This window comes from Vidua chalybeata, chromosome 14 (assembly GCF_026979565.1).
Source record: "Vidua chalybeata isolate OUT-0048 chromosome 14, bVidCha1 merged haplotype, whole genome shotgun sequence".
In the NCBI taxonomy this organism is placed as follows: domain Eukaryota; kingdom Metazoa; phylum Chordata; class Aves; order Passeriformes; family Viduidae; genus Vidua; species Vidua chalybeata.
In genome coordinates this window covers 1,310,050-1,336,987 of record NC_071543.1, presented here as the reverse complement: position 1 = coordinate 1,336,987, position 26,938 = coordinate 1,310,050, and the positions used below count along the sequence as shown (strand labels likewise).

At 56.0% G+C, this 26,938-nt stretch overlaps 2 protein-coding genes across 4 annotated transcripts; both read right to left on the bottom strand.

The window, feature by feature from the left end:
- Window positions 1-7,005: 7,005 nt before the first annotated feature.
- On the bottom strand, window positions 7,006-12,178 carry LOC128795315 (cyclic nucleotide-gated olfactory channel-like). Its single transcript, XM_053955993.1, is given in 5 exon segments — window positions 7,006-8,429; window positions 9,100-9,206; window positions 9,601-9,708; window positions 11,938-12,115; window positions 12,118-12,178. Coding segments are annotated over 5 exon segments (1,878 nt in total).
- Window positions 12,179-15,559: 3,381 nt separating this feature from the next.
- LOC128795324 (fetal and adult testis-expressed transcript protein homolog) lies at window positions 15,560-26,485 on the bottom strand. Of its 3 annotated transcripts, none has more exons than XM_053956005.1 (7): window positions 26,399-26,485; window positions 22,748-22,943; window positions 22,091-22,239; window positions 21,251-21,339; window positions 20,519-20,680; window positions 18,105-18,183; window positions 15,560-17,393 (listed from the first exon to the last, which is right to left on the bottom strand). In XM_053956005.1, exons 2-7 carry the CDS (start codon window positions 22,941-22,943, stop codon window positions 17,262-17,264), a joined length of 807 nt encoding a protein of 268 aa, XP_053811980.1. In that variant the 5' UTR covers window positions 26,399-26,485; the 3' UTR covers window positions 15,560-17,261. The 3 variants fall into 3 exon arrangements, with proteins under 3 accessions (XP_053811980.1, XP_053811981.1, XP_053811982.1); XM_053956006.1 differs by lacking the exon at window positions 26,399-26,485 and adding an exon at window positions 25,477-25,950; XM_053956007.1 differs by lacking the exons at window positions 20,519-20,680; window positions 26,399-26,485 and having other exon boundaries at window positions 22,748-23,957.
- Between the last annotated feature and the right edge of the window lie 453 nt (window positions 26,486-26,938).

The window sequence follows — 26,938 nt, the reverse complement described above, 5'->3', positions numbered from 1 at the left end:
TCCCCAGCGAGCAGCCCGCTCGCCCAAGCCATTGCAGGCCATCCTGCCTCGCCAGGCAGCCCTTCCCAGGGCACAGCCAGGCACAGAGAGGGCCAGTGGCCACTTCACAGCTGCCCTGCCCCCATCCCACTCCACACCTGGGCATCACAGCGCTGGAGGAGAGCAAAGATCCTGCTACAACTGCAGGTAATCCATCCAGGCGAGCAGGCAGAGGGATTCGCTCCCTGTGACAGACTTTATCTGGCTCCAAGAAGGATAAACCTAAATCTTCTCCTGTATTTCCCCTCCACTCTCCAGTCCAGGAGATGAAATGTGACATGTGGCTGAGACCAAAAGGCAACGTTTAGGAATATGCAGGGCTGGGCTGAGGAGACCACCAGGGAGAGCCCCACGATGGGGCAAGGAAGCCTTGACTCTCAGAAGCCCCAGACTGGTGGGTCAGGGGGAGATGGGCTGCTGGGAAGGCATCCCAGCATCTTCCATTCCATCCCTCCAAGGGAGGTGGCTTCACCTCCTGCTCACCCATCACCCTGAGCTGCTGTCATGGCAACACACGCTTGGCTTCAGGGAGGAACAGGTACTTCTGCTTGTTTACCCAGGAAGGAGGCAGCATCCTGGTATTTTGAACAGGAGAGAAGGAGGGGAGTGAGCCAGCAGTCAGCACAGGAGCTCAGGGACCTGCACCTGCACGGTGTGCAGGTCTGCAGCCTCCTGCCACCCACAGGAGGGGTGCAGCCTTCATCCACTTCGGTTCTGCGGCTCACGGCTGGGAGATGGGCTCGTGGGGGTGGTGGCAGTCCCCACGCCACGCTGGGGCCACACATGAGCATGGGGTGATAGAGGGTTTCAGCTGCACAGCACAAAACTGGGACGTGCTGAGCACTCAGCACCAGCCCTGCCCTCCAAAGGGGGGACCACACCTCAGAAAGGTCCTTCAATGCTCACTGCAAAGAAAACACAGATTGCAGCACCACCAGGGCCCTGGCAGTGGCTGCTGCCTTCTCCAGCCACTTCCCAAGAGCAGCCCCAGGACAGGGCACATCCAGCACCCCCCGTGGACCATGAGAACAAGCTGAGTGCAGAGCCCTTCCTTTGGAACCTCACTCATACCTGCAGGAGAAGCAGGCAGTGCTTTGATTTCAGAGCTCCTGAATCCAAAGGAGCCTGAGCAAGATGTTTCCCCCTCCAGGAAACAGCTGCCTGGGAGGCTGGTGACCACCCACACCACCTCCACGTGCCAGCCCCTTGAGAAGGGGTGGAATCTCGCTTGCAGCAGCCCTCTGCATTCAGTGCCTCACTCCTGGGATAGCAGCACCAGCACCAGCAGCAGTCCTGGTTCCCCTGGGTGCAGAGGAGGCAGGAGCTGGGGGAAGAAAAGCTGTCTAGGAAGCTCTGAAAGAGGCCCATGCTGGAGGGTTTGGAGTTGTCTCCAAACTTTCCTGATTTTCAAGAGATTTGTATCCAACCAGTGTTGCAGATGTCGGTGAACCCAGTGGGAAGAATGATGATGTCTAACTCCATTTCAGAAGGCTGAATGATTTCTTTATGATAATTATGTTATAATACATTAATATGCTATATAAAAGAGGATACTAAATACTACATGCTACTTTCTCTAACTCTCATATCTAACTCACCCACAACTCGTGACCCTGTTCGCCAGAGTCCAGACACAGGTGGATCTGATTGGCCATCAGCCCCAAACAATCCACCATGGTCCAACCAAGCACTCACTCTGGGTACACAATTCTCCAAACACATTCCACAAGAGAAAAACAAGGAGCAGAAATAGAAATTGTTTTCTCTTTCATTTCTCTCTGTGCACCTCAATAAAAAGTCCTGAGAGAGAGAGAGAAATGTGCTTGCCACAAACCAGCCTATAGGAGAGACTCAGTGGTGGTCAGGACAACAGAGCAAGATGGGAGCTTGCCCCTGCACTTCACACCGTCCCCCTGGCACACAGATCCCACCAGGTTGGGCTTGTTGTGCTTCAGGCTTCATGCCAGACCCTGGGCTCAGAGCCTGTCTGCAATCCCTAAATCCACTGCTCCAAGCTCAACGAGCCTTGTTTGCAGCTTGCTGAGCTAACTTAGCTCTGGAGAATGGGCAAAGCCAGCTGCTCTCCTGTGCTGCAGCCCCGTGCCCACAGCCTAGGCAGAGGTTCTTCTGGGGCTCGCTCACTGTCACCAGAACGGCCTCTTCATGAACACCGTAAGAAAAACAAAAAGCAGGCAGCCGGGAGGCAGCAGGTATCACCGTGGTGTCCTGCCAGGCTCTCTCCATTTTCCCCCGCTGTGAAATGGGTACTTGCACTTCCCAGAGGTCGATGAGAGCTGTTTCTGGGTATCATCCAGTGCCGATGATTTCATTCCTGGAAGCGATGCTCACAGGGGAGGGAAACCCGGTGTGGCACAATGTAGTCATGGCTGATTGCCCTGAGCATCCCAGGCCTTTTCCTGCAGCTCTGGTACAGGCGGATCAGCTCTGAAAAGGCATCCTTCAATAGCTGAAAACATCTGCTGCAGATGTCAGGGGGCTTCCCTGGCCTGAGGGGTGGCTGCCTGGTGAAGTACGTGTTTCCCCCTGGCATGGCCTCTCCCAAAGTCAGTATGTTTGCTCCATATTTGATGTCTCCCTTCCACAACACACAGCCGAGAAAACCCCCCGTACAACAGAAGCTATCTTTGGAGAGAGCTGAAAGAAGGAAATTATTAATAATATGTAGACAAGGTAGCTCAGTGCTTTGTGGCACATGGGCACATCTCTGCAGGGCGCTGAGCAGACCCTTGCAGTGGGGATTTCCTCCTGGATGCCTTTGGCAGCTCTCTGCTCCCCATCTCCAGCAGAGCCTTAGGGAAACCACCTGTAAAATGGGCAGCAGCCAAAGCTGGATCTGCTGAGCCCCATGTCCTCTCTGCTGGGAATTTAGGCAGCCTGCAAGTGCAGCTGTGCCACTGTGTGCTTCCCTCCAACATCTGCCTGTCCTGCTCACTGAAAAAAATCATGGAGCTGCTGCTAATTTCATTAGCAAGCCGTCAAGCGGTTCATCAATCCATGATTTCCTGGCTTGCCGCCTCGAGGAAACAAGCGGGATCTGCTCTGAATTCACAAAGCCATCCCCTGGGGTCATTTGTCTGAAGGCTTAAAATTTCCCGAGTGCATTATTATCTCGGATTAAACCTGGGGGAGGGAGGAGCCTTGATTGGTTTTTCTGCCCATCCCCGGGAGTAAAGCAGAGCTCCCTCGGACCCCGCTCAGCCGCCAGCAGCTCCCGACCCGCGGCAGGAGCTGCGCTGGGGCCGGGCAGGGGCACCCACGAGGCGCTGGGCGGGGGAAGGGGAGCGAGAAACACTCGTGGTGGCGTTGCCAAAGGCTCGGCTCTCCGCGCCGAGGGGCTGCGAGCCCGCACCGAGGGTCCCGCATGCAGGGTCCCGCCCGCTCGCAAGGAGGGTCCTGCCCGGACGGTCCCCTCGCCCCCACGGAGCGTCCCGGCCGCAAAGATGCTCCTGCGAGGACGGTCCCGCACAGAGTCTCCCGCACACAGTCCCCCTGCCCGCCCGGGGATGGCGCACTGAGGGTCCCCTCTCTCTCACTGGGGTCCCCTCTCTCTCACTGGGGTCCCCTCTGTCTCACTGGGGTCCCCTCTCTCACTGGGGTCCCCTCTCTCTCATTGGGGTCCCCTCTCTCTTTGGGGTCCCCTCTCTCTTTGGGGTCCCCTCTCTCATGGGGGTCCCCTCTCTCTCATTGGGGTCCCCTCTCTCTCATTGGGGTCCCCTCTCTCTCACTGGGGGGTTTCCCCCTCTCACTGGGGTCCCCTCTCTCTCACTGGGGTCCCCTCTCTCTCATTGGGGTCCCCTCTCTCTTTGGGGTCCCCTCTCTCTCACTGGGGTCCCCTCTCTCTCATTGGGGTCCCCTCTCTCATTGGGGTCCCCTCTCTCTCACTGGGGTCCCCTCTCTCTTTGGGGTCCCCTCTCTCTTTGGGGTCCCCTCTCTCTCATTGGGGTCCCCTCTCTCACTGGGGTCCCCTCTCTCTTTGGGGTCCCCTCTCTCATTGGGGTCCCCTCTCTCTTTGGGGTCCCCTCTCTCACTGGGGTCCCCTCTCTCTCACTGGGGTCCCCTCTCTCATTGGGGTCCTCTCTCTCATTGGGGTCCCCTCTCTCTCTTTGGGGTCCCCTCTCTCTTTGGGGTCCCCTCTCTCTCACGGAGGCTCCGGCCCGGAGGGTCCCGCGCGGGCGCGGCGGTTCCGCGGCCCACAGCGCCCTCTGCCGCCCGCCCGCAGCACCCGCAGCCGCCCCGCAGCGCCGGGCTGGGGAACGGGAACGGGAACGGGGAACGGGGAACGGGAACGGGAACGGGGAACGGGAACGGGGAACGGGGAACGGGAACGGGGAACGGGAACGGGAACGGGGAACGGGGAACGGGGAACGGGAACGGGAACGGGGAACGGGAACGGGGAACGGGAACGGGAACGGGGAACGGGGAACGGGGAACGGGAACGGGAACGGGGAACGGGGAACGGGGAACGGGAACGGGGAACGGGGAACGGGAACGGGAACGGGGAACGGGGAACGGGAACGGGAACGGGGAACGAGAACGGGAACGGGGAACGAGAACGGGGAACGGGAACGGGAACGGGAACGGGGAACGGGGAACGGGGAACGGGAACGGGGAACGGGGAACGGGAACGGGAACGGGGAACGGAGAACGGGAACGGGAACGGGGAACGAGAACGGGAACGGGGAACGGGAACGGGGAACGGGAACGGGGAACGGGAACGGGGAACGGGGAACGGGAACGGGGAACGGGGAACGGGAACGGGGAACGGGGAACGGGAACGGGGAACGGGGGATGGGGAACAGAAACGGGGAATGGGGAACAGGAACGGGAAACGGGAACGGGGAACGGGCAGTGCGGGGGGGGAGAACGAGAGGTGCAGGGAGAACGGGAGGTGCAGGAGGAGAACGGGAGGTGCGGGAGGGAGAACGGGAGGTGCAGGAGGGAACGGGAGGTGCAGGAGAAGAATGGGCGGTGCGGGAGGGAGAACGGGAGGTGCGGGAGGGAGAACGGGAGGTGCAGGAGGGAACGGGAGGTGCAGGAGGAGAACGGGAGGTGCGGGAGGAGAACGGGAGGTGCAGGAGGAGAACGGGAGGTGCGGGAGGAGAACGGGAGGTGCAGGAGGAGAACGGGAGGTGCGGGAGGGAACGGGAGGTGCAGGAGGAGAACGGGAGGTGCGGGAGGGAACGGGCGGTGCGGGGAGAACGGGAGGTGCAGGAGGAGAACGGGAGGTGCGGGAGGAGAACGGGAGGTGCAGGAGGAGAAGGGGCGGTGCGGGGTAAAGGGCGGTTCTTCAGGGCAGGCTCTGCAAAGAGCCAGCTGCAAATCCATGACCAATGCTCCCAGGAAAGGGGGAATCTAGGAGCTGCGGCTCGTGGCAGTATAAGGAGTAGCAGAACTGCAACCACGCTGACTTCAGCCAAGAGCATCTTGATCATAAAAGGAAAACAGAAGAGCTACAGTTTAATGATGAAAAACTTTTATTCTTACCCCAATTTCTAATTTTGATAATGTAACCATTCCTACTCCCACAATCCCAAAAAGCAAGGCGATTATTTTTAAATGGAAAATGTTCCTATGAAATGCAGAGAGGCAGTTTTGGATTGGAGGGAAAGAAAGAACAAAGGAAATACCCTCAGTTTTCCACTGTGGACCCTTCTGGATTGATATTTCCCTGTGTGTCCTCCCATCATTTCAGCCAAACTCTTGGCTCAGTTTGACCCAGAACATGAATTCCCTTCTCCCCAAATATTTCCGTGCTTGGAAACCAGCCCAAGCCCACCCCACGGGTGCACAGGCCCAGACCCAAGAAGTGAGGTGTCATCCTCCAGTCCCAGCACCTGCCCTGTGCCCTGAGGCATGGGTGACACTGCTGCTTGCACTGGTGCTGCTGCTGCTTGCAGGGGTTTGGGCGCTGTTCCTGCACTGTCCCCCGCTCCACACTCACACCATGGAGCCCCCACGGCTGCAGCAGAGCCTGGCAGTGCTTTGCTGGCTCTTGCAGTGGTGCCACGTTTCCACCCTCACACGTGTCCCTGTGGCTCTGCCACTCATCTCTCCTCTGGAAGGCGGGGGCCTCTGCAGCCTGCAAAGCCCCAAAACTCCCACCGAGTACAAGAAAACCCCCTGCCTAAGAAAATAAATGTGTTCTGCACTCCCTCTGAGCTACCCACAGCCAAGCAAATATGGGCACAGTTGGCTCCCACCATGGCTTTGTTCCTTAAAAACATGTCTTTCAGTCAAACCCGTCCTGGCACATCTGGCTGCCATTAGAGAGAGGAGAGAGACGCTCTCCGTCGGACTCCTGCTCGAAGCACTGCACCTCTGCATTGCACTCGTCATCCAAGGCATCCACAGCCCAAATGGCAAGCACACTGCTTCCACAGCAGGAGGGCTTGGGAACGCTGTCCCCAGGAAGGTGCAGTGCTCAGGGCACCAAGCCACCTGCACCAGGTGCCCCCTGACAGCACCAAACAGCAGGAGAGAGAGGCTGGCAGGAGGCAGCGGCTGCAGGCCCTGCCAGCTCCGTGCCCAGCCTCAGCAAGGGTGGTGAGCAGGACAGTGACAGTGACCCAGGCAGGCCTGCCCATCTACAGATGTCAGAGGCACAGTTTGGTCTGTCTTAGCTGAGTTTGGGGATCTTGTGGGTAAAGAGTTTCTGGGTGCAGACTGGGTTGGCAGTGTTTGCAGACACTCACTGAGGACTGATTACCTGAAGCGAGTTAGAAAGGCTGAACCCAAAAGGCAATGAAAAAGTGACAGGTCAGAGGAGGAGCCGAGACAATCCCCTGATTTGGAGCCACCTCAGGGGCTGCCATGAAGGCAGTGCCAGCAGCAGTGCTAAGGACCTGAGAAGAGGCCCTGGCAAGGCAGCCACAGGGTCTGCCTTGTGAAACAGCCAACACTGCCTCAGCACCAGGTCAGACATCATCCGGCTGACTCTGTTCCCCCTCACTGCATCCCACCAGGTGAAGCTTTCTCCTCATCCTCAAACAGACTGTCTGAGCTATCAGAGAAGAAATCCTCCAGTTCCTCCTGCCTCATCTTGGACTCCAGAGCAGTGATGCGCCGCTTGAGCTTCATCTGGGCATCACTGTACTCAGTCAGGAGCTGGCCAAAGCGGGTGTGCAGCACGTCCAGGTTCGAGGCCACCCTGTCCAGCCTCTCCTCCATGCTCTTCCCTTCTGTGCTTTCCTCTGCAGCTGACTCATCCAGCAGCCCTTCCTTGATTAGGATCTCCCGGCCGCGCTCCTCCAAGATCCTTTTGGCATCGGGATACTCTGTGACTGCCTCCATGAGATCTTCCTTAGACAGGCAGAAGAGATCAGAGTAGCCCAGGCTGCGGATGTTGGCTGTGCGCCTGTTGCCCATTTTGCTCCCTTTGATGTTGAGGATGCTGATCTCACCAAAGCAGCCCCCTGCAGTGAGCAAAGCATACTGTGTCATCCCGTCATCCGCCACCACGGCCAGCTTGCCCTCCTTGATGATGTACATCTCCTTCCCGATGTCCCCTTTGCGGCACACGTAATCCCCCGGGCTGAACACCTGAGGGCGAAGCTTCAGCACCAGCTCCACCAGCAGCCCTGCCTCGCAATTCTGGAAAATCCTCACCTTCTTCAGTGTCTCCAGGTGCACGTTGATGGCAATCTCTGCCCTTAACTTATCAGGGAGGTTCTTGAGGACCTCCCGTTCGTCTACTGCCTTCTTGTTGGTCCACAGGTAGTCGAACCACTTGATGACTTTGGTTTCCAAGTCTTTGCTCACCTTGCGGAACTGCATGTAGTGTTTGACGGCGTCGATTTTGGCCTGGAACTCCGCCCTGGTGGCGTTCATGTTGGATATCATGGACCCCACGTTCCCCACGATGGTGGCGAAGATGAGGACGCCGATGAGGAAGTCAAAGATCACGAAGAGGTACTCTTCATCCCGCACGGGCGGAGGGGTCTCCCCAATGGTGGTCAGAGTCAGCGTAGACCAGTAAAGACAGTAGACGTACTCCCGGGTCAGATACCCGTACTCAGGGTCTGTGACATTGGGATAGACCCAGCTGTCCTCCCCGAAGCCTATGGCCTTGGAGATGGCATAATAAATGCAGGCGTTCCAGTGGATGATGACCAGGATGTAAAGAACCAAGTTGCTGATGCGGAAGATGTTGGGGTGGCTGGTTCTGGTCTCAGTCCTGTCAAAGAACTCAAACATGCGGGAGAAGCGCAGCAGCCTGTTGAAACGCAGCTCAGGGCAGTGCAGTCCCACCCAAAAATAGGCCAGGTCTGTGGGCAGGGTGGAGAGAACATCCAGCTTGAACTGGAGCGTGTGGATGTAGTTACGCCGTAACTTCTTCAGGTCCTTAACCAGGAGGCCCTGTTCCAAGAATCCTAAAGAGAAGCAAATTACAGAATTATCTTGGTTAAAGTCTGACTTTTCTGCAGGTTTTGTGAGTGCCTGAGCAATAGCCTGTGGTATGCTATGGATTTGTGTGCATAAATGCACAGGGTCACCCAAATATTACCAGTTCCTGCCCTACTCAGTTTGTTATGAAGGCTCAAAGCCTTCATCTGGCAAAAGCCACCCAAAGATATAACTCAGGGATTTCGTCTGTTGCCATGAAGAAAAAGGAACCCAAAGGTTTCCATCCTCCAGATCATGAATTATTGCAGTACTGACAGAAAACGTACGGCCAAGCGCTGCCTTCCGAGAACATTAAATTCTACCATTTTTCCATGCAGATAATTCATTAGCTGAACTGATGCAAAATCAGAGATACAGACCTTCAACTATGCCCGAATACTAATAGTAATGCAGGTAATTTTGTACAATTATTCAAAGGTGAAGTTGAAAGCTGGGATGATTAATCTTTCATATTGAAACTTGCTTCATTTCTCAGATCTCCTAATTAGGTTCTTTCTCTAGAGACTGCTTCATACTGGTGAACGCCAAGGTAGGCAAACCCCTCCTTCTAATGGAACTGTGGATTAGGCCTGTCCCTTGCAGCCCATCTCCACTGGTAAGGGATTAAAGGAAAGCCAGGATGCTGCTCCTGCTCACCTGTGTGCAGGCGGATCACTGTGTCCCCGAGGTAGAGGGCATCTGAGATGTAATCTAACACCAGCCACAGCACAAAATAGGTCTTTTGCAGGTCAGTGAAGCAAGCCCTGGAGGAAGGTCATCAAACGGGGTGTGAGACCAGAAATCCCCACATCTTCTCTAACTATTACTGCTGAATGCAGGCTGATCCTGAGGCGCCCAACTCTGCAACAGAGCTTGGCCACGGGGCGCTCCTCTTCTAGGAACTTAAACTCCCTGCTCTGAAAAATCTGCCCTCCCTTGATGGAGGTAAAGCAACATCGTGACACCACCTTCCAAAGGACCCTGAAACCATGGCCCTTTCCCGGTGGGCCAGAATTCGCAGTGATGGGGGAGGGTCTCTTTCATTTCATGCCCCCCAGCCCCAGCACCACCAGTGTCAGATTGATGCTGGTTGAGCCACAAGAACCAGGTGATCAGGAGGGTCAGAGGAGGCAGGACCCCTACAACCTCCCAGCTCACCTGGCTACGAGCAGGCACCAGTTATAGAGGACAGGAACTGCAATCACAGCCAGCCAGTGGTAATACCAGTCCCCTGCAGGGTCCAGCACAAAGAAGAGCCATTTCCTCCTGGAAGCAGAGAGAAGAGCCAGAGCTGGCAGTGTATGTGGAAACCAGGGTTGGAACAAACCACGTGAGCCGCGTCCTTCATCCCTTGCACCACAGTGCCTCCAGCAGAGCTGCAGCTTGGGTGCCAGCCTGTCAGCCAAGACCAATCCCAGCAGTGCCAAATCCCAGCACTGTTCAAGTTCCTTTATCCCTAAAACTGAGCCGAGAATGCAGCAGAAGAGGAAACTGAGGGATGGTAAGGCAAAGCAGGTGGCCCACGTGACGCAGCGCCCCAGTGGCAGAGTCAGGAACAGATGTTGGAAAAGGGGGATCAGAAAAGTTCTCGTGATGTTCACGACATTGCTCCTCCCAGGCGAGGAAGGGACCGGTGCCAGGCAGATCTGAAGAGAAGAGTAATTGAAGCAGGAAGGAGAGCGTGCTGCAGATCAGCGGCAGCACCAGGAGGGGCTGCCCAAGCCCCAGAGCAGTGGCCCCGGGGCAGCTGGCACCTCCTGTGCCTCCTGCAGTCTGCACAGCCCGGGCTCCAGCCTTTGAACTGCTCCCAAGTGTTTGATCCTGCTCGCCTTGGGACTCTGAGATAAGAAGTGTGTGCTCCAGTTGCCAGATTCACTGGAGAAGCTGGGGAAGAGAAACTCCGTGGCTGGCTGATAGGCTTATAGCAGCCTGGTGGGGAAAACATTCTCTCCCTCCTTCCCTCCCTCCCAGCTTTTGAACATACAAAACTCCCTCCAGTGATAGAAAAAAAAAAAAAAAAAAACAAACAACCCACTTGCCAACAGATTCCCCATGTCCACCCCATTACTTCTGGCAGCTTCAAAGGCAGAAGCCCTGCTTGGAAGTCTCCTTTCCCTGGAGTACAGGCAGTGCCCAGAGTCTGGGGACTGGCACTCGGCTCAAAGCCAGCCCCAGTCCCTCATGTTCACCCTCTGTGCACCCACAGACAAGTGGTGATCCAGCCTGCCATTAAAAGGGCTTATTTTTAACCAGAAAGTGCAGCTTGAACGTTTGTTTTTTGAGAAAGGGACTCTGCTCCCTAGGACATACAGCAGTGCCACAGGGGAAGCTCTGACTCCCCTGCAGCCAGCACCCACAACCATCGACAACCTCAGTAATGCTGTTAATGATGTTGGTAATTCCAGCTTTAAATCACCAGTGCTGCCGTGACAGGGGGCCAGAATCACTGATGTAACACTGACAGCAGGGCCAGGGCTGGAAAAACAGGGCTCTGATAACCCAGGAAGAGGGAATAATCATCTGCCTCTTCCCAAAGGCTTTGGAGCCATGGAGCCTTGAGCAGCAGCTCACGTGTGGGATTACCAGACTTGAGGCTCTTCTTACCTGTGGAGCTGAGGCCCTAGAAAACCCCAGAAGTTCCCACTGTATCCCCAGAACCCACTGGCACCGAGCAGCCCTTTCACAGCACGCTTCAGTTCCTTCTAGTCGTGAACAAGCTCCCCTCAACCTCACAGGACAGAACAGCATTTTCTTCCATTACTAGCAAAGACCCAGATGCAAAGCTCAGATTATTCTTCTCCGACAGAAAACAATTATTTCTTGGTGTTTTAATTACCATGTATCATGGTAGGGTCCAGAGTAGTCTGTGAGCTTTGCCCTCTAATTAGCCAGCAAAAGAAAAGCCAGGTTATTGCTTCTCACCAGGAGTGTGAGCTGAGGAGATGAAAGGGCTGGATTTGAAAGAGCCTTTTCAGAAAGCTGCTCTTTGTGGGGGCACAGGCAGCAAACACACTCCCTTCATCCTGTAGGTGATGAATGAGAGTGGCAAATCCCAGTTTTGTGGCTCCTGGGTGGGATGCAGCGATTGCTGTGTGGAGTCCTGCATCCCTCGGCTTGTGTCCAGCCCCTCATATGCACAAGCTCCAGCTGCATCTTATTACAGACCTGGGGCTGGCTCCAGAAACAACCCCGGCGTGGGACTGGTATGAAACTGGGGAGGTCTGATGTGTTTCCCACCAGGGCGTGGACCAGGAGGGAGAAGACCCCATGGCTGAGGGTCTTTTCCACAGGGACAGTCCCCAGGTCCTGTGTGTCAGCAAAACAGCCCAGCAGAGCCAGGCTGGCTGCCAAGAGAGGGGCTGGAGAGGGCAGGAGGGACCCTTCCCACCACTCCACCCCTCTTCCTTCTTTCCCATCCCCACTGGGAGCCCCCGAGCTCCACGCACAGCTGATCCCCAGCCGAGGACGGCTGGGGCCACAGGAAAGGGACCCTACTTTTTGTTTAACTTCTCAGTCTCCTCATCCTCAAGCTCGTCGCCAGCGCCTGCAGCCACTGTCAGGAGCTCGGGGCCTTGAAAACGCTCCAGGAAGGGGTCTGGCCTCTGCTGCTCCTCGTGCAGGCTCTTGTTGGCCCAGTCCCTGAGCACCAGCACCAGCCGGACCATCCTGGACAGGGGAGACAGGCACAGCCAGAGTTCTGAACGGAGCAAGGGCAAAGCAACAGCCTCACAGTCATCAGGGGAGCTGCAGCTGGGAAGAAAACTCTTGCAGCTCCCTCTCAAGCTTTCTTTTTTACCTTTTTAGTGGGACCAAAACTACACAAGCAATAGAAACCACCCTGACAGAGTTCCACAAGTTCTACCCCAGTCCTGCTGTCCCTCCCACAGGAATAGGAGGAATCTGTGGGTCACTGAGGCACAGGGAGGCTGCCTGCAGGGAAAGGAGCCTCTGAGCCCAGTGGGGGTGAAGCCATCCCCTACCAAAACCCTCTGCACGGGCACTGAGGCACAAAGAGCAGCATTTACAGATGCTCATCCCCGCATCCCATGAATTCCATCCAGCAGAAGGGGATCCTCACCCCACAGAAGGCCCCAGTGCTAAGGCCAGGCACAAAGGGCTCACGCCATGCCAGGGGCACACACAAGTACCTGGCCAAGGCTCCCTGGCCTCGGAAAGCGTGGTCAGCTCTCTGCTCCCCCCCGTGCAGGCTGGCTCCTCTCTGCAGCTCTGAGCTGGTGCCATCCTGGGTTGAACTGGTCCTGCAGTGGGGAAAAAGGGGGATCACATCCACTCTGTGCCACCATGGCACTGCCACTGCCAGGCACACTGGAGGAAGCTGGCAGCAGAGACTGGGCACCACAGCCCTGCCCATGCCAGGCCTTTCCCTGCCCTGCCCCAGCAGGGCCTCCCTCAAGCAAAGCAGGGAGCAGCCTGACCTGGTGCTGAGCCCTGTCCCCTCCGTGTCACCCCCGGGCTCGTGGTTGCCTGGGGAGCTGTGCACACCATTGCTCTTGGCTGGCATCCTCGGGGTGAGGGGACCAGGGGCACACACCCTGCGCCAGGGACCTGCAAAAAGCACAGGACAGCCACAAGAAAACACATGCAGGACACATGACACGGTTTGAACACAGGGATCCAGCACAGCGTGGGAAGAGAGGGTCCAACACCATGGATCCACACCATGTTTTCCAGGAGGAGCCCTGCAGGGCATTTTGTTCTCTCCAAGAGATCCCACAGCTGCCTGGAGCCGTGAAAGATGCTCTCCTCATCGTTCAGGCTCCTCATTCATTGCCAGAGGAACACCTCTTTTTCCTTCTCTTCCCTGGTTTTGCCTACCTCTCCTTTGCCTTTCCTGCTCTCTTTGCCTTCTGTTGCCTGGCCTTGCCTGCCCCTCCCCTTCCCATTCCTTGCCTTGTGCACTCCTCCTTTTCCCTGCCTTTCCCTGCCCTGCCTGCCCCTCCCTTGCCTTGCCTTTCTCAGTCCAACCCCTCCTTTACTCTGCTTGCTTTCCCCTCCCTTGCCTTGTCTTTACTTGCCTTGTCCTTCCTACCCCTCCCTTGCCTTGCCTTGATTGCCTCCTCCTCCTTTGCCTTGCTTTGGGTTGCTTCTCTGTCCTTTGCCTTGTCCTTTCCTTTGCCTTGTCCTTTCCTTTGCCTTGTCCTTTCCTTTGCCTTTCCTTTCCTTTCCTTTCCTTTCCTTTCCTTTCCTTTCCTTTCCTTTTCCTTTCCTTTCCTTTCCTTTCCTTTTCCTTTCCTTTCCTTTCCTTTCCTTTCCTTTCCTTTCCTTTCCTTTCCCTTGTCCTTTCCCTTGTCCTTTCCCTTGTCCTTTCCCTTTCCTTTCCCTTTCCTTTTCCTTTCCCTTCCTTTCCTTTCCTTTCCCACCCCACTCCTGCCTTGCCCTGCCTGCCCCTCCTTTCCACACCTCCCTGGTGCCACCGGAGTAGCCACCAGCGTCCACTTACGAGCCCGGCGTCCCCCGAAGCCTGGAGCGCTGCCTCGGGCGGGCTGGCAGGGCCGGCAGGGGAGCACCCCTGCCCCAGGAGCTTCCCGGGCTGCCTCCGGAGCGCTCCGGCTTTTCAAACGCGGAGCGGGGCAGAAGCAGAGGCGCGGCGGTGGCAGCGGGGACAGCGCGCACCGTGTCCGTCACCGCCCCGCACGGCCGGCCCTGAGCGGCCCCGGTGCCCTGAGCGGCAAGGCGCGCTCAGAGGAGCTGGCAGCAGCCAGCGTTCTGTCTGGGGATGAAGGGGGAGGAGGGAGATGTGTTGCTCGGGGATGCTCCGTTTCCCTATGCACGTGTTCTTCTCCCCGCACCCGTCACCTCCTCGCGGGCTGGAGGGGCCCCAGACAATGCCCAGCTGGAGATCACAGCCGTGCAGAGCTGCCGTGTGTGCAGTGAGCCGAGTGCCCTCGGTGAAGGGTCACTGTGCACGCAGGGACAGGCACAGCCAGCAGCCCCAGCGGGGCTCAGGTCCTGCCACAGCAGGGAATGCACCTGGACTGCTCCCAGGGCTCTGCTCCCGCTCCCCTCCCAGCCCCTGCCCTGGGGAAGAGCAAAGATGGTGATTATTTCCTGCTTCAGAGGCTGTGCCACAGCTACAGCTAGGATGGAAAATTGGAAAAAGTAGACGTATTTTAACACCCTCACATCCACTTACCTCTTCTGCTGGCAGAGCAGAGGACCAAAAGTGCTGCTCTGGAGTCCCATCAAAGAGAGCTGCAGAGTTTGAAGGTGATCATGAAATGCACCTTTCATCAATTTCTGCCCTCTTATTTTGCTCAAGAAGTCATTCTAATGCCGAGTTAGCAAAAAATCTGCATCCCCAAGGCAATAAGGAAGAGGTCAGTTTTTCTCCTCTCCCTCCAGGATGTAACCATTTGCAGTGGCTGAGGCTGGATCCATCCCCAGCAGGCACACGGAGTCCTGCACCTTGTGCAGGGCTGATCTGAAAGCACCGGGAGTCTCTTTTATCTTTGCTATCAAAGGTTTACCTTTTACTTTCCCCTTCAAAGCTTTAAATTCCACTTGTTCTGATCTCACTGAGCACCCACGCAGCAGGGAGTCCAAAGGAACAAACAGAATTTCTCAGCCTTGGCTGGGGCTGTGGCTCCTGGGCGAGCACCCAGCAGCACAGGATGTCACCCTGCTCTTGTCCCCACATCACAGACTCCAGGTGACAGCGCACCAGGAGCACTGGCAGCAACGTGCCCCCCCTTCCAACTCTCCTTTTGCTTCCTGCCTGCAGCTGCCTCCAAAAGGAACACGGGAACTCCAGGAGCTGCTCCCTCGAGCATCACTGTGCACCAAACACTTTATTTGCCGTGCACGTCGTCGTGGCAGTGGCCCTTGGGGACACCCAGCCCTGCCACATCTGCTGCCTTGGGACAAAGCAGCCAGCAGGAGGAGGCAAGGAAGAGAAAAAAGGAAATAAAAGCATCACACTCCAACAGGGACAGCATTAACCAGAAGCTTTTCTACTCAAGGTTCTCCCTCAGCCAGGGCAGCTGGGGCTGAGACACTCACGAGCAGTCACAGTCCTGCTGCCAAGGGAATAAACCTCACCTGTTCCCACTTACTGGGACATCAGGATCAGACTCCACAGAGAAGAAACATGTCCAGAACACACAGAGTTTATTAAAATATGCATTTTGAGGTCAGTGTTCCCAGATTTACACCAGCATTTATGCCTTACATAGAAGTCGTATCTCCCACAACCAGCCCATGAGAACCATGAGGTCCACTTGGACCACCTCTCCTCCAAACACCTTCAAGCCACAATTTGAAGGTGGTGTGCCTTCCCAAAGTCATCCCTTCTCACCCTAAAATAAACCCCAAACACCAGCTTCTTCCAAAACACATTAACACCTCTCAAAGGAGAGAAAAGAGACAATTTACCTCATTTCCTGGCCCGACTCACACCCCCTTATACATAACAGGTGTGCAAGGTGCTCTGGTGACCCTGACCACAGCCCTGACCACAAGCCACAGGAGCCACCCATCCTGCACATGCAGCCAGCACAGCACAGCGAGCCCAGCACACCACCCTGGCTCCGGTCTGCAGTAAATCCCAGCACTCTCCTCAGCTCAGCAATCAGCCTCAGGTTCAGGCCTGCAATTACTTTGGGACAGTTATTTATTAGTCACTGTGCAGCTGCCAGATTTCCAGTCACGGACGCTTGATGCGGTGTCAAGCAGAAAACACCCGAGCACTGATGTCTGTAAATAAGCTATTGGGACATCTGGATGACATGCAGATCCAGCTATAATTAGGTATAGGTGACACAGAGAGGTCCTGTTAAGCCTTGCCAAAACCTGCCCCCAGGGCCTGCATGCACAACTCTAGCAGATGTGCTGGATGAACCACCAAAAACATCTCAAAGTCACCTCAGAATCAAGTGTTACTAAACTCTGGAGAAGGAAACAAACAGAAAAAAACTGTTAAACTGAGCTTGTTCACAGCTAAAGAGCATCTGGGTGAGGAATTTCCCTCACCCATGTTCTTGCATCATCACTGAAGTTGCAGCTTGGCAGCAAGACCTGGGAGAGACACTCCTCCAACTCCCCTCTGCCACGGGGAGCCTAACAAATATCTATTTTCCATGACCTGTTCGGTGCTATCACTGTTCATGTGAGGTTTTATAATCCAGAGAGTCACCATGGGGAGGTTTCCCACGTAAACCTCTCTGGGAAAGAGCCAAGCCCCTGGATAAGGCCAGACGTCAGCAAGGCTCTTGCAGTCACTTTGGATCTGAACATCTGCAAACCAGCTGTGGCTGCAGGGATGGGAGCTCCTGGCCCCTCCAGCTCCACTCCTGGAAGAGGGGCTCTGGCACAGGAGGCCCAGCAAACAGCAGCTGCACAAGGAAGAAAAGAAAACCCAGCAGAAGTTTAGAAACACCCAGTCACTCTACAGAAGGTGAGGAACAGACCACAGCAGCTGGCTGAGAACTTTTGTGGGGTCAGAGTTGAGATCTCCAAGGTGGGACGTGGCCAGGGGACCAGGCCCAGCAGAGGCTGTGACTGTAACAGGAGCCCACACCCACACACACCCAGCTCCTCAGGTTTGCATCTCCTCTGGCAGCCTGAGGGCAGCTGCACAGAACAGACACCTCCTGTGCCAGCCACCCAGCTCTTAGGAGACCTCAGCTCTTGACAGCAGCTTCTCACACCTTCACTGCCACCAAGGCCTGGAGGACACAGATTCCTGAGGGCCCACAGTGCAAAAAGCAGTCCTAGCCAAGAAAAAAGTTTCACTGCTGGCAAGTACACGAGAAATGCTCCTGTCCCTGCCAGGGTGAGCAGGGGAGGTTGGGCACAGGCCGTCATCTCCTGAGCCAGAGCCACGTGTTGATGAGGCAGGCAGAGATCATCACGGAGTACACCAGGGCCTCCTTCTGTCTCCAGGCGTGGCACTGCTCCTCCAGCACACGCAGCCTCCCCGAGATCCTGGCCAGCTGCAAGGGAAGCAGTGGGGCACTGTCAGCACCCCAGAGGCACGGGACAGCAAGGGATGCACAGACGGGAGCTGCTGCTCCTTCAGGCCCTCCTTGTCTAAAGCAGCTGCTACCTTTGCGTGGGAGGAGTGGCAGCAGCACCTCAGCTCTGCAGCAGATGCTTCAGGGAAAGATTCTTCCCACCAGAGAGCATCTGAGCCCCTCTCACTGCCACCAGAGGGGTCTGGCTGGGTCCTGCAGCCCCTCGGGGCAGGAGCTCGATGGATCAGCACACAGGTAAATCCTCTCCTTAAGGCAGGACCAGTCTGCCAGCACCAGCCCACCAGGACTGAGCAACTGCCCCCTGCAGCCTCCTCGCCCATCCCCTGTGGTTTTCCCAGCAAACATTTGGAGCCCCTCACTGTCGCCCTGGTTATCAAGAGTTTTCTAAAGCCTTCTGAGTTTACATTCTTGTAGAGAACTTTCCCACACAACTTTCTGTAAACAACCTATTGTTTTGCATTCTTTCATAGAGGCGGAGAAATTTGATGCACAGGTAGTTTGTCCAGTGTCCTTGGAGAGGTGGCACGTTCACCCTCCAATCCACTGGCACCTTTTGAGAACTATAAAAGATTGGAGTCAGAGGAAATAAATGAGTCTCTTCATCATGACCAAGGCTGTGGTGCGTCGTTTTTCCTTGTGTCATCTGGTGACACCTCACCCCCGTCTCACCTGCCTTCTCATTGCTGCCACCTCCGTCACCCCGGCCTCCTCCAAGGCGCTCTCTGCAGCCGGGATGGGCTCCTGGGAGCTGGGAAAGGAAAGCAGAGATGCAGGTGGGCCAGAACTGCTCGTGGGGTGCAGCTGACCCCCCAGAAATGCAGCGCTGCCACGGGGAGCTGAGCCATGCAGGGAGTGCGTCCCCAGGCCGTGCTGCACCAGCAGAAAGCAAACAGCACCCGCAGAGCATCCACTCATCTCTCCTTAACCCCCAGCATGCACATGGTACCCTGCAGCAGGCACCCAAAGGGAGCAGGACAGACAGACAGACAGCACATGCCAAGACAGGAAACACGTGCTTGTGTTGCTTTTGAGGTGCAACAGAGAGAAGACATATGTACTAAGCATCTGTAGTGCCAGGAATTCACTGAGGGCTGGATTAGAGGCAGCCAGGTAAGCAGGTGTCACAGGACAATGCTGAAATGGAGGGGTGATCCCCTTTACACCATCAGCTGGAGGGAGCTATCTTTTTTTTTTTTGCTCTTGTAGCAAATTTTACCTGCAATTTGAAACATAAGCAACCCAAATGTTCACCACTTTCTTGCCTCCCTGGAAACGCAGGGGCCCCCAGTGGAATGAGCTGCTGCACTGGCAGAGGCAGCAACAGACCACTGATGTCCAGGGCAGTGCCTGGAGGCACAGCCTCACTGCAGGGTCCACACCACTGAGTCACAAAATAAAGTAGATCCACAGTGAGAAAAATACAAATTCCTGTCACCACAGGCTACCCAAAGTCAGTTATTCTACAACCAAAACTCTCCTGTTCACACCAATAACTCACACAGGCACTCGCTGATCCCCTAGGGGTTAACAAGCTCCTAACCCCCCTCCTTGGAGACCCTGGGGAGGAGAGGGTGTTTATCCCTGTTTGCAACATGCTGATCTCGCTGAAGACAAGCCATAAGAGCTTGTGGAGATTCACTGAATCCCTGTCTGAAACTCCATTTGTGAGATAATAACTCCACAAAATGTAGCTGCAGTGTAAAATGACAGTCACAACAGAAAGAAAATGCAATTTTCCCCAGTAGAGAACCATGAAAAAAGGACACATCCTGCAGCTTTTCACTCAAAATCCCAGTTGATACAGGCAGCCACCCTTTAAAGTAGAGACTAGAAATTGCCTTCTGGTGACTCATACCCTTCAAGAGGTCACTGTCAGCCAGATATTCCAGGCTCTGTCTGAGACCAGACTTCACTAAAATTTCAGGACAAACAAGTCAGCACAGTCTTTTTGGCTTTTTTATTGTTGCACAGGGGTACAAAGCTGTCATATGGAAGGGACGTCTGCATCTGAAGGGATGTGAAGTACTAAAAGAGGTGTTTGAGGGTGGCTGGTTTCAAAAGGAGAATCAAGGCCTGGGAGAAGCCCCAGTCACCCCACTGCATCACAGCAGCTCTGCAGGCTGCCATGGCCTGAATGTCCTCCACTGCTGGAGGGAGGAGGGAGAAGGTCTTTAGTAGCCACTAACTAGATCTCTTGGTCATTAAGAAATGAAAATTATGTTTGAAGACGGCCTCAGCCTCCAGTTTTTAAGAGCAGAGACATCACTTTGGATCCTCGGCAAGCAGCAGGCAGCTGGGGAGGGAAGCAGGATGTGCCACCGATGATGGATGTGGTGATGGATGCTGGTTCTCCTCCCTTTCAGCCTGGAGCCTTTGCTCAAGGTGAATGAGGAGCATTTAGATGTTCCTCCAGGTGCTCAGCAGCCTTAGAGCAGTGGGGACACCTTAAGGCTGCAAGGATGTCTTTGAGCAAAGAGAATTTACTGCAGTGGCACAGATAAGGGTGTGGAGATGGTTCCTCCAGCACATCTGGAGGGACTGAGGCCACTGCACAGCTCCTCCAGGGAGCACAGAGGGACAGCACACCCCGGCCAGGGGCACTGGCTGTGGGATGAGTGCAGCCACTTCATGGAAAGGCTCATTAAGAGTGACCAAGACGCAGCCAGAGGTGCTGGGAGCCTGCAGGAGAGGCTGTCTCAGGGACAGCACCTGGGTCAGGCCATCTGCTCTGGATTTTGATCCCCTTCACGCACCCCTCTCCAACAAGCCGCGAAAGAACACAGAAAAATTAGTCCTTGCTTAGCAGCGACCCCCCAGCAATGCCACAGCAGCGCTGGGCCACTCAGGCTGCCCAGGGGACTGGTGTTAGGCTGAGCAGCAGACTCAAGCCTGGCTGGGTTAGTGAGGTGCACCAGGGCCTGGCACGCAGAGCTGGCACACAGGACAGGCGAGAAAGGCAGTCCAAGGCAGCCATGCAGGACCATCCTGCAGCCCAGAGCTTACAGAGCTCGTGCCTGGCTCATGCCCCAGCAAGGCACAGCCCAGCCCTTGCAGAGTGACAGAGCTGGCTCGGGACAGGTCACCTGGACGGCGCCGCGTCTCGCAGAGAGTCCTGGACGCGGTGGAAGAGCACCTGGCCCAGGAGGTACATGGTCTGGAAGATGTTCTGCATGGAGTAGATCCTGCCTGCCTCCGTGAGGAGGGGGAGTGGGGCTCGGGGAGCAGGCAGGGGACACGAGTCCGGCCTGGGTGCACACAGAATCACGCCTGTTACTCCCTGGTCTCGCACTGCAGGGCACAGCCTGGCACTAGGCACTGCCCCTCATCCCTTCAGCAGCTCCAAGCATCTCTGGGCAATGCCACTGGCACCCCGATGGCATCAGAGAGGGAGAACCCCCTCCAGCAGCCCCCAGGCCCAGGGGCAGCCACCTGATACCTCCAAAGCCAAGCATGGCTGTGTGCCATGCTGCTCTCCTGCCACCCAGGGCAGCTCTGGACTTCAAGTGGGACAGTAGTTCCTGCTCCAGGACTAGCTCAGAGACAATTTCCCCACTGCAGAGACTCTGGAGCCCGAGGCCACGAGCAGAGGCCTGGGGAACAACACAGCTGCCTTCAAAGTAGCCCAGCACAAACATCTCTGGCACCAAAGACCACGTTCCTCTCACGGATGAGCAGGACTTGCCAGGCACTGCATTGCTCTGATTTGGATCCCCCATGCCCCTCCCAGGACACCCACACCAGAGAGCTTCAGAAGAGCCCAGGGAGGGGAGATGCTGCTCCCCACCCGCCCTGGGTGACCCTGGGCCCGTGCTCACCCCTCACGGCGCTGTCCTGGGCTGTGCAAGGCCAGCTGGGCACTGTCACTCGGGGTCCTGTCCCTCCGTGACCTGCTGCTGTGATGGCCCTGTGGGAATCAAACACAAGCACGTTAGCACAGAGCTGAGCCCAGCCCGGTGCCCTGTGTGGGCTGCAGGGCCAGGGGCCCGTCAGCACGGGGACAGCACTCAGCAGTGGGAGCTCCAGAGCAGCCCCAGCCTGGTGGCCTGATGCTGCTGCAGGTGGGGAGACGTGCTCAGAGCAGGCAGAGGGTCCCCAGCACGAGCCTGCTGGTCTGAACTCTAGCCAGATCAAAAACCCCGAGCCGAACCCGTCCAGGATCGGCTCTCAAATTTCAGGGAGGTTAAAGCACTCCAGCAGCCAAATCAAGTCTCTGCCTGCCCATGCCTGGGACCTCTCTTTGAAAGAGTCTCACACAAGGCTAAAATCTGCTTTTGGCTCTGACCCCAGAACCCTTTACACTGCTGTGATGAACCAGCTCTGCCTCACACTTCAAGAAGAAAAAACATGCTGAAAAAGGACTTAAAAAGTAGCAGCAGCAGCCAGTGGTGGGACTGCACCTACCTTAGCCTACCTGCTGCCCACAGAATGCAGCAGGAGATGTGGCTGGATCGAGGTGCCAGCACAGAGGTGTGCACTGGTTCTGGGTCAGAAAGAGATCCCACCATCCCTACCCCTCACCATCCCTACCCCCTCACTCCTAGGACCTCCTGGAAGATGAATCCTCGCCTGGGGTGATAGGAGCTATCTGGAGAACCCCAAATTTGGGGCTGCTCCCATTCCCCACCCCAGGCACCCCGCTCCTGCCCGTCCGGTACCGATCGCTTGCGTCGCTGGGCGCTGGCTCTGCTGGCTGAGGGCGGGAAAGGGAGGTCCCCAGAGGGGTCTGGGGACACGTGCACCACAACAGAGGGGACCTTCCTTGGCTGGGTCAACAGCACTGGCCTCAAACTGGTGTCTGACATCTCTACAGAAAGGAGAGAGGGAAGAATTAAGCCAACCGGAATGGCCTCAGCAGAGGGAAGAGAGATGCACCCTGTGGAGAGTCAAGCCTGTGTTTAGTGCCAGGGGAACACTATGCCTGGGGGTTTTTGGACAGCCCAGAGAGGCAGAGCCACTGCTTCAGGACAGCAAGGCTTCAGAGCTGTTTGGCAAAGACAAGGCCAAGCGTCCTGCATCCCAAAGCAGGGACCCTACCACAGGCCAAGAGGGAACTGCAAGAGACATGGAGGGAGACGCCTCCACATTTTGCTCCTCACCTGTTGGAATTAAAGCCCCTCCAGACTTCTGTTGGTAACCTTTGCCCACCTCTTCCCAAGCCATCCACCATCCTGCCCTACATTCCTGAAGAGAAGTGCCTGCATTATCTGCCCCCATCCTCTCCTCCAGCAAAGCAAACAAAAGTGGGGGGTTATAAAGGGGTTCCACTCCCTAGGATTCTGTGCCCCACCCCTAAAGACAACCCAGGGCTTTACCTGCCAGAGAAATCCTCTCAGGGATGTGCATCCGAAAGGACGCAGGGACATCCTCTGTCACTGTCTTCCTGTCCCCAGGGCTGCAGCTCTCTGCCACCTTCAGCCTGTTGGGAACCTGCATCCTTTGGTTGATGGCTTCTGTGAAGAGCGGGTCACAGCGGACCCGGTTCAGGTCCAGTCCCCAAAGAGGCCACATCTGGAGGTGAAGAAGAAGGGATTACGAGGGACTTCACCCCTGGCAAGTCACAGCTGTGCTAATTACCAAAGAAGAAGAACAGCCTTGCCCTGAATGGGTCACAGCTGTGACTAATAAAGAGAAGGGTGATAAAAAGGGTGGGTTGACTGGTCAGGGAGAGCATAGAGGAAGAAGACCTAGAGGAGCCCAGAGGAAGACAGAACAATCCAGAGAGACACAAAGAAGAACAAAACAAAGAAGAGAGTTGCTGCTGCAGATCTGTTGTGAGATCAGAAGGGTCTGGTGGAGTTGGAGCCTGCAGTCAGAGTGGAGCCAGGTAAAAGCCTGTAGTCAGAGGCAGCAAGGAAGTTCTTGCAGTCATACTCCAGCAGTCAGTCTGTCAGAGAAGCCAAGAGCAGGAGTTTGCTGTAGTCAGTCAGGATGGCTAAGCTGTGAAGGAGAATAAACTGGGACCCTTTTCATGCTGTTAAATGAGAGTCTGTGTCTTGGCTCATTTCTACCCCTAACGAGAGGTCTGCTGCAACACACGTCTGTGCAGATGTCCTCAGATGTCCTGGGGCTTCACACACAGGGAAAGAAAGCTGCAAAGTGGCAACAGGAGCAGCACTTCCAAAAGTGACAACAGGGGCAGCTCTTCTTGCACCTGCACAGGGACAACACAGCATGCTGTAAGACAGCTAACAGACAGGCAGAAACAACCCAAAAGACAGGAGCTGTCTGGGAGAAGGGGATGTCCCCCAGTGCCAGCTGACGGGGACAGGGCTGCAGGTGTCCTGGGAGTTGTGTATGAGCTCAGCACACACGGCCTCACCTGATAGCAAGGATGGGGCTCAGCACACAGTTCAGTGTACCCTAAAAACTAGTGAAAAAATTCTTTTCCATCCAGAAGTAACATTTTTTGGAGGGCTGGGATCACACTTTTGTGTTCATATACACCTTTGAGGAAAAAATGAGGTTTACTAAAAGCAAAACAGACTTTTTGGGGGATGGGCTTCCAGGTTACCACAGGAAAGGCTTTGGTGCTCAGTTTCTCTCCACACATGTTCACTGCAGTATCCCCAGGGCCATACCCTGTTCCCCCCATGATCCAGCACTCCTCGGGCAACCCACAACCAGCCAAGCATGGCCTTTGCCCTGAGCAGAGGGGAAGGAAAACCAGACATCCCCTTCCTCAGCTTGGAGCAGAGCCCCAGCTCAGCGTTCTTCCAGATGGGGAGCAGCACCAAGGAGGGACCCAGCCCTCAGTTCTCACTGCTCCTGGGAGCAGCTGATAGCAGGACCAGGACATGGGATGTCAGATTATATTTATTTATTTATTTATTTATTTATTTATTTTTTACTTAGAGATGGGGCAACTGAGAGGCATTTTAAAAGCTTTCATTCTATTTTTAGTCTCATGTGAAGGGTGAGACAATAGAGATGTTATAATTTATGCTACTATAATCAGAAGTTAACTATTTCTTAATTACAATACACTGTGTTTCTTGTATGATGGGTAAATCTTTTTTTCTCTATGTTTTCTCTTGGTCTTTTTTTTGGTTTTTTTAACAGTAGGTGCTATCACAGTGAGCTTTAAAATTTTTCTATAAATCCATTTCCTACAATGGCACATGGACATGATTTGGGGCTTTGCAGCTCTCAGGACACACAGTGGCCCTGTGCCTCAGTTTCCCTTTTGCCAAGTCCCAGGGTTTTGAGACGTGCTCTGGGGCCACAGTGTCCCAAGACTTTCACCGAGCCACACAAGCAGAGGGCAATCAATGTACACTTTTGGGAGGGGAGCCCCAAAAGTCACGTTCCTGGCTCCCAGCATATGCACCCTTTATTCTTTCCCAAAAAGCTGCAGTTGAGGAGAAAATCCCAACAAGGAAGAGGTGCTGAGGCTGGAAGACCCCAGCCTAATCCCAGGGCTGCCCAGGCACTCCAAGCATGCATGCACAGCAGCCTCCCTGCTGGCACCTTTTGCTCTCACTGTGCCCAAAAAGGTCCTTCTTTGCTTCTAGAAAACAATCTCCTCTGTAAGAGGGGCCAGCAGCAGCCAGGGCTGCCCACCACACCCCTCACTGCTGCTCCTCAGGGCACTTTGGACCCCCCTCACCTTCCCAAGCCCCCTGCAACCCTTTAGGATTTCACCCAGGGCAGAGGAGCAGAAGGAAATCCCTGGGGAAGGATCAGGGGACCTGTCCCCTGCAGCTGCCAGGCCTTGGCACTCCAGGTACAGGAGGGTGGCAGAACCAGCTCTGCACCTGCCATAACCAGCACTTCCAGTGATCACTCACCTCGTGCTGCTGCCTCCTCCTCTGTCATTAAAAACCTTTTAATTACACAGGGATTTGCCCAGCATCAGCAGCGGAGATTCCCTGCTTGCAGCCTTGCAGCCCCTGCATCCCTGTCCTTGCACTGGGTCTGTCCTGGAGGCCCCACACCATCCCCACCACCCTGCCCAGCCCCAACCCATGGGGCTCATCACACACACACACTCCTGCTTCTCCCAAAAGCCCAAAGAAAGTGGATTTTTGCAGGCGCTCCCTACTCAGAAACAGGACAGTCATTCCTGGGATGGTCCCAAAATGCGTCAGTCCCACAGGAGAAATCTGCACCAGATCCCCAGCCAGGGTACACAGCCACGGAGAGCTCCAGGTTTCTCCTCCACGTTTGTGGTGCTTCAGAGGAGCCAATGTCCTGTGCTGCGTTCCCAGCCTGTTCTCTGGGAAAGCAGCATATATTAACAACAGTAAATCTGGAGAGGGCAGATCTGTTCATTTTCTAATCACCTGTGAAACCACTGCAGCTCCCAAGGAACAGAGGGATGGGAGGGGGTGAGAAGCAGGCTCTGAGACTAAGCTATTAAGAAAGGGGAAAAAAAAAATCAGCTGTCAAAATTCATAAGAACAAAATGCTTAAGTGGCTGGATTTCCTCCTTTAACTTTCTTTAGGGCTTTTTCGAGCTCTTGCCAAGCACCCCCCACTCGCCTGGAGAGGCTCAGCCTCTGCTTTGGCACTTCTCCTTGGATTTGCAGTGACAGGGAATTTCCGGCTCACTAAACCAGAGTAGCTTTAAGTCCTGCAAGCCAGGAAAACCTGCCCCGGGGAGGGAAACGCCACAACCTCCCTCTCCAGCCCAGGACAGCCCAAACGAAGGGGAGCAGCCTGGTCCAGCGCTCCCCGTTCGCCCGTCGGGCTGGGGAGCTGCTGGGAGCGGTGGGCTTGCGCCCAGCTCTGCCCCGCGGCTCGGGGATTCACCCTGGCCCGGCAGAGAGGGGCACCGGCAGGGAAGGGGCTTCTCACCCGCCTCGGGGTGAGCCCGAGGCACCGCGGCGGCTGAGGGGACACATGGGAGGGGACCCCGGCGGGGACATCCCGGCCCCCGCAGCGGCTCCCGCCGCCCGCAGAGCCCCGGCGCGGCCGCGCGAACGGACGGGGGGGACACTGCGGGGCCGGGCAGGGACACTTACTTCTTATCGCAGACCGACGCAACTCGTCGGACCTGTAAACAGCCGCGCCTGCTGCCGGGACGGGGCGGTGCCGGCGGGGGCAGCCCGGCCCCCGGTAATGAGCCCGGCCCCCGGTAATGAGCCCAGCCCCCGGTATCCAGCCCGGCCCCCGGTAATGAGCCCGGCCCCCGGTAATGAGCCCAGCCCCCGGTGTCCAGCCCTGCCCCCGGTATCCAGCCCAGCCCCCGGTATCCAGCCCTGCCCCCGGTATCCAGCCCTGCCCCCGGTGTCCAGCCGGTCCCTCCTCGCTTAAAGCCGCAGCCGGTGATTAACACGTTGCCACTCGTCCTGGTGCCACCTCCGCCGGGAGCCCTCCTGTCCGCAGCCCTGCTCAGCCGCGTGTCAGGACACAGGGATCGCTGTCGCCAGGACCGTCCCCGTGTCCCCATCCCCGGGCAAAGCCCGCTCCCCGCAGCCCCCGGGCCGGCACAGCCCCGGGGCCGCCCTGTGCCGGAGCTAATCTCTGCCCTCCGCAGCGATAAATGATCCCTTTGGGATTAA

Bases quoted from the DNA above. Each gene is read 5' to 3' on its own strand.
- LOC128795324 (XM_053956005.1), bottom strand. From the start codon at position 22,943: ATGTGGCCTCTTTGGGGACTGGACCTGAACCGGGTCCGCTGTGACCCG. The intron at 21,340-22,090 runs GTACCGGACGGG...TGATTCCCACAG, and splicing joins CCCAGCGACGCAAGCGATCG to GGCCATCACAGCAGCAGGTC. The intron at 18,184-20,518 runs GTGACCTGTCCC...TTCCTTTCCCAG, and splicing joins CGAGACGCGGCGCCGTCCAG to CTCCCAGGAGCCCATCCCGG.